Source organism: Amblyomma mixtum, chromosome 9 (genome assembly GCF_055824585.1).
Source record: "Amblyomma mixtum isolate Tamu chromosome 9, ASM5582458v1, whole genome shotgun sequence".
Classification (NCBI taxonomy): Eukaryota; Metazoa; Arthropoda; class Arachnida; order Ixodida; family Ixodidae; genus Amblyomma; species Amblyomma mixtum.
The window spans coordinates 5,036,802-5,043,535 of record NC_143020.1 but is presented as its reverse complement, the minus strand read 5'-3'; the positions used below and the strand labels follow the sequence as shown (position 1 = coordinate 5,043,535).

The window sequence follows — 6,734 nt, the reverse complement described above, 5'->3', positions numbered from 1 at the left end:
AAGAACCTTACTTTCACTTATTTGCATCTGCAAAGTTAGGTTCATGAGAATCTACCTGGATCTGCGAAGAGAACTAGCCTGACCAGCTGGGCCGAAGTGACAAGCATTGTTAAAGATACCGTAACTGACATTGCATTTCAGCTGGTGGAAAACATCGGTTTCCAATTTTTTCACTCGCGGTTTTACAGCACATTGCAAGTTGCTCTTCTATTTCTTATCCATATCCTTTCACATTTTGTGTCTAGAGAAGAAAGGCTACAGAAAGTGTTGTTATATGCGCTTTTCCTGCATTGCCCTCTACACAAAAGCGCACATGTTCCGATGCCTGTGGCGCTTGTGTTCATTCCAAAGTGACTCCTTTGCTCTATGTTATTTTGCAGGCCATGACAGAAAAGCCAATGCGTACAAGGTTCCACGCCTGCCACCCTTTCATGACTCCATTGCTTCATGCTTATAACCTGGAAAATTCCATGTGCAGTGATCTCAGTGCATTGTGTCTATCACATAGTGGATTGGAAATAGTTTCGATGTAATTGCTTCAAAACAGGGATCTTAATAATGAGGAAAGTGGGCATTACCGTGAAAACAAAAATTTTGTTTAGTGAACTTGTTTCGTAAGCAATATGGTTCTTTCCCCTGAAATCACAACAGGCTTGCTTAAAGGAGAAGGAAGGAGGGAATAACGGGTGGCAGCATAGTTGTCGCTAAAAGTTGTTCCTGTTGGTGACGAGGCACAAGGTTCTTTTTGTTCGTTTTGACTCGATAGTGGTTGAGCAGAAATCACTGCTGTGTAATGGTTGACCAGTTTAAGTTAAGCTCTCGGTGAGATTCCCATTTCTGTCGTGGTATGAAGAGAACACCTGAAGTTGAACGCAGCCTATTACCTATGTACTCTTGCGGTGTGCACTCAGTAGTAGAAGTATTAGAATCATGACATTTGGTCGCTCAGAACCAAACACCAAGAGAGGATTATGCCTGTCATGCAAAGGACATTGGTCTTCCAGCTATCTTAGCCAAGCCAGGCACTCCACATAAAAAGGGTTGGATAGGAGATGGGAGGATACTGAGCGGTCGTCCTGCCTTCCACAACACAGTGAGTGAAACTGGGGTATCTTTCAGGGCAGTTATTATATTCAGGTGATTTCGCATATTTTTGGAAGATGGCCTGTGCCGGGCCGGTGTCTGTAGGGTGTTGCATGTCAGTTTGTCAATTAACACTTGGGATGTGGAGAGTCGAAAAAAAATAAGCGGCTGGTGCTCATCTTAAATAAACGAGAGGCATTGGTTCCAAGACATTTTGCTCGGTTAAACATACAAACGGCAGAAAATGACGCCTTTACTTTTGGTGCAAAGTGGGGTGAGTCTGACTCCATTCTATTATTCAGAGATCAAAGCAGGATCTCTGGAACTGAAGAGACGGTCATTGCGCAAGACGGTGTGCGGGATCACACAAAAGAAAACAATGTAATTGTGCTGGACATTGTGGTTGCTGTGATAAGAGTGCAAATTGATTATTTCATTTATACCAAATTCTTTCGTGTTTTTCACTTAACGCAGAAACATCGTGTGAATATTGCATGCAATGAAATAATTTCCCTTTTGATGAATGTGTGATTGACACATCAATTTTTATATTGATTCTTGTTCTGTACAGCCACACATATTTTCAAAATGCTTGCTGTCGTCATTCGGTGTGACTCCACCAGGTTTCACTTTGCTCTGTCTGCTAGGTGGGACATATGAACATTGGGGCTCTGCAGAAACCCTGCTGTCAGTATTGTGTGGTGAATTCTAGATGGTATCGTATCTGCTGCCGTTCACTGATTTATGGGCATTTTTATGGCTTTGCTGAAGAGTACGCTATGATTCCTTGTGGTTGGTCACATGTGACTGACCTCACTTTGTCATGTGCGAAGCATTCCAGACTCTTTCCAAGCTATGTTTGTTGCTGTGTGATTTAGCCTGCATTCTGACGTCTTCCGTTCTGTTTTGAGGCTCTTTTAAGAGCATTCGACATTTGGCTGTATGGGGTGACAATGTTTTTTTTAGTTTTCTAATGCTTAGTGCTGTTGTGCGCATTTGTAATTCATCAGGTGTGGACTTCAGTTCGTGATGATTGCATGCACCTTGAATTATCTTTGAGGAGGAAATTCTTTTGTTATGATGTGAAGCCATTTGAAAAATTTGCCTCCCCAGTGTTTCTGTATAGCTCTTTGCTCTGTTGGCCCTGTTTACCTTGTGCGGTGCTGACCTATTGACGCAGTGCTCTTTGCCGTGTTGCCCGAGGCAATGCAAGCTGTAGCAGACTTACTCGTCTAAGAACCACACTGTTTCTGTCCTTTTTTTCTGATTTTGCCGGAGTGAGTACCTGACACGTGGCAGGTCTTAATGCCTCACAAAATGCCTGTAAAACTGATTTAGTGTTGCTGAGATTCTGATAAGTGATGACAAGTTGTACTTTAATTCTTTATGTCTTGCTGCGTTCAATCTCGCCGCATCAGTGGCATAGTCATTGGAGCATGCACCACGCATGTGGGATGTGCAGGGTTGTAATCTCAGTACTAGAACTGGGTACCCACCAGTGATGCAATAAGCAAGTTTTCCCCCTAGCTTGTGCTGGGTGCAGTGCTTGGAAATGGGCCTTTAACCCCAACCTGTGTCGAAGAAAGTGCCTTGAGCCATGGCCCTCTTTAGCCAAAGCATCCCTTTCACCATCTCACCTATTGTCGTCATCAGCTTTCATTCTCATTACAATTTTTCATCCCACATTCGAGGCGTGGGCCTTGCACGAGTAAATATGTCACGCACTAACTGCACTTGACACACAGTAGTGTGCTGTTCCAGATGTGCTTCTACTGGTTTGGTTAATGCCTCTCTTGGAGCTGCTGCAGGGGAAACACCGTGTTGGGCATGTTGGCCACACTTGTGGGCGGCTGTAATCTTGGCTGCAAGCAAGCCTCCTGACAATTTTTTACCAGTTGTCAAGCTCTGAAATTTTTTTCCTACGTGCTGTACAAAGGGTATAAGGGGTCTTAAAAAAACAGGAGGAATCCTGTCCTAATGTGTTTTGTCTCTAACCATAACTCACACTCGTTAGTTTTTAAGCCTACGTAGGCAGACTTGTACAGTCCTTCCCATGAAGCCAGTTACTGTACTTGCGAACAGGTCTATAATGTGGCTGTTGGTTTGCTTGCAACAGCTTTCCGATATTTTTAGGTAACTGATTCTTTCATGAGCATAATTATAGTTCTCGTCTGGAGGCAGAATTAAAAGTTTGGAATGTTTGCTTTGGAACTTGATTGTTTTTAAGCCTGTCCTACTCAATTTACCTGACCTAGCACAACACTTGTATGAGATGGCATGCTATTTTCACCGTCTCATCCACATAACACGATATGTGTTGTTGCACATGTAATCCTTTGTCTTATGGATGTAACCTGTCTTTCCCTTGCAGGCTTGACCATTAGAGGCCGCAAATACGGTGTATTTTCTGGACAAAACTCATCAGGTTAGAATCTTCACTTTTTCTTCATTAATCTGTTCCTGAAGGTTGTCTTTCAAAGAGCAGTGTGAAGAATACAGAAGCTTCAGTTCATGGAGCTCTGGTGAATTATGATGATATTTGCCTTTTATATTCTGGAAAGTTGTTTTCCAGATTGTGTGAACTGTTGACCAAACTGTCACCCCTGTGAGTTCTATGCATTGATGTTAGGACTTGCGCAGGCGTCCAAGGCCTCATCAGGTTTTTAGCCTTTAGCTTTTGCTTCCTCTTGTACCCTGTCTAAGGAGCAAATAAAGAAAACAAAAGTGGCAGTGTGCTAAACTTAGCTAATTGTCATTTGTTGGGTATTAGGCCCACTTGGGTGGGCTTAGCACAGCGTCTATCATGATGGCATTAATGCAAGTGCTTAGAATGGATTTCAAATGCTACCCTATTTTGTTGGCAAGGATGACATTTTTTGCAGCTGAAATGTTTTCAGCTGCTTGCAGAATTCATTCTAGGGATATCTTTCTTCAGACCTGAATTCTTCTCAAGGCCGACCTATTCAATAAAACTTTTCATAAACATCCACAGCTGTTGCCAATTATGTCCTGGACATTGATCTTCATTTCCCTAGCTCCAGGTGAGCTGTGCAATGTTGGTTCCTGCTGTTGATTGAAAGCATTCTTCCTTTACCACACAGGTTCAGTCGTCACACAGGGCGACCACGCGCCTCCTGCGCAAGATTCAACTGGTCAAAGGCTCCCAGTGAGCCACTGCATGGAATCTACTCCTTCTGGCAGTGGTAACCACCGGGGTAAACCTGCAGTAAAGAAGGTGCACGAATGCACCCACTGCAGCAAGGGATTCAAAAAAAGATCTCATCTGGTGGTGCATCTCCGAGTCCATACTGGGGACCGCCCATACCATTGTGATGACTGTGGAAAGAGCTTTGCACAAAAGGCCCACCTGGAGACACACCAGCGCACTCACACTGGTGAACGTTCTTACCATTGTGAGCACTGTGGTAGGAGCTTTGCACGCCAGAGCACCTTAGTGCAACACCAGCGCACTCACACAGGCGAGCGTCCTTACCATTGTGACTATTGTGATAGCAGCTTTTCAGACCGGAGCAACTTAGTGAAACACCAGCGAACTCACACAGGTGAGCGTCCTTACCGTTGTGACCACTGTGGTAGCAGCTTTACATCGAAGAACAGCCTGGTGGCACACATCCGTACCCACACGGGTGAAAAGCCGTATCAGTGCCAGCTGTGCCCCATGGCCTTTGTACAACATTCAATTCTTGCGAGGCATGTGAGATTCCATACGGGCGAAAAGCCCTTCCAATGTGATTTGTGCCATAAGACATTCGCTCAGGGAAAAAATTTAAAACTCCACAAAAAGACGATTCATAAAGAATAGCAGCGGTTTCTAATGCCCTTAGTCGATATGTTTTCCTATTTACCTTTTTATGTGCGATCTAATGAGATTCTAGCAGAATGCTCTATGATGGGAGGTGGTAGCTAACCTTCGTCTTTCTTTACATTTGTATGTTTTGTTCACGTTTAAAGTTTTTTCAGGAAAATACATTTGTTGTTCCCTTAAGCTAGACACACACTCGCGAGAAGTATTTCCTGAACACAGAGAGTAATCCTGCTATGCTTGTAAACTCGCATGAATGGAAATGAAATCTCGGTCATACGTGGATGGCATCACTTCTCGTTGGAGAGAGATTTTAAAAACATTGTTCCCAGTATTACAAAGAGATGTAGCATACCAGAGACGTAATAGCATAGACGTATGCCAGTTTAGAGCAAATTGGCTACGCACGCGTTGTGGCATGGATACAATCAGGCAGGGCACTGCGCATTCGTAGCCGGCGTTCAGTAAACCAGTCTACATCTACGCTACTTCGTCTCCACTGCGCTAAATTTCTATTGCTAATGCCATTTATCTGCCTGCTTCCGTGAAAAGATTCAAGGGGGCAAAACATGCACAACTATTCTTTTTATTCGTGCAGTCTGAGTGGGCGTATTTTTGTGATGGTCATTATAAATTCACTCATTTATTAATGAGTGAATTTATGAACCGATTGAACCGATTTCAGTTTGTGTGACAACACAGGAAACCTGCTCTTGTGTTAATCTTAGTGTGTTTATTCTGGCAGTGCTAGTGGCTTGAATGAGTGGCGAACGGCAAGTGTCCGACCTCGTATTGATGCGTCTTGTGTTAGTGTGCACGTTTTAGAACAGTTCTCTGTACTTCGGTATCAAAGCCAACAAAAAGAGTTTACGAACATCTAAATCACCATTTCTCAGACCGCTTTCTCTGCTGGATATAAATGGCATAATATTTGTGGAGCATTATATTCACACCATTTTTATCTGTTGTGGTTGTCACAATATCAGGTGTTTGTCACCATTTCATTTCGTGCTAGCTTCTTTGTTGTGTTGGTGTTACTTGAAGAAGCCTTATTTTATTGCATAAGGTGTTCTTGATAACAAGCTGCAGGAGTCATGGCTGCTGAAACAAAAATACTGTGATTAGTGCCTAAGACAAACATTGTAATCTTGTATTGTATTGTAACGCACGTGATTTGGGTCATTTTTGTGAGGTTGCTTAGTGCACATAAGTATTTTATTCCAGTTTCCATTACACATTGTTGAATACGTTCTGGCTGTTTGTAAGGTGTTCATGATGACTAGTTGCAAGGGTCCTGGCTGCTGAAAGAATAAGTTCTTTGATTGGTGCCTATGAAAAACATTGTTATTATGTAGTGTATTGTAAGGTTAGTTTTTTAGGTTTGTTGTGTGAAATTGCACGATTATTTTATTACATTTGCGATTACAAAATGTTGAATACCTTCTGGCTGTTTGTAAAACTTACTTCACATGTTTTGCATTAAATTCAAAAGCAGTGCTGTTCTTTGGTTAGCCTTTTTATTCGAGTAGCTGATGTTTCCTTTTTTTTAGCATTTTGCTTCGAGCTTCCACAGACATCATTGTGCCTTGCATCCAGGAAAGAATTTTTATTGCCACTTGCTTCACCACTTTGTTCTGGTTCCGAAAGCAAGTCTATCCTGTCTAATAGCATTGCATTTCCTGTGGCACGACAATGGACGGTAGTTTCATCGGTTGCTTTGGAGAAAACTTTAAACCTCTCTTTTTCTCAGCCACTGTGCATTTACATTCGGTTACATCCATCCATTCTGATAAGGAACATTGAACAACCTTTTCGGTAAATTCAAATT

At 42.6% G+C, this 6,734-nt stretch overlaps 1 protein-coding gene across 1 annotated transcript; it reads left to right on the top strand.

Annotated features, from left to right (window-relative positions):
* The first annotated feature begins 2,572 nt into the window (after nt 1-2,572).
* Nucleotides 2,573-4,906, top strand: LOC149328140 (uncharacterized). Its single transcript, XM_089559634.1, has 3 exons — nt 2,573-2,639; nt 3,455-3,508; nt 4,185-4,906. The coding sequence occupies exons 1-3, from the start codon at nt 2,636-2,638 to the stop codon at nt 4,904-4,906; spliced, it is 780 nt and encodes a 259-aa protein (XP_089415760.1). The 5' UTR covers nt 2,573-2,635.
* Nucleotides 4,907-6,734: the final 1,828 nt, after the last annotated feature.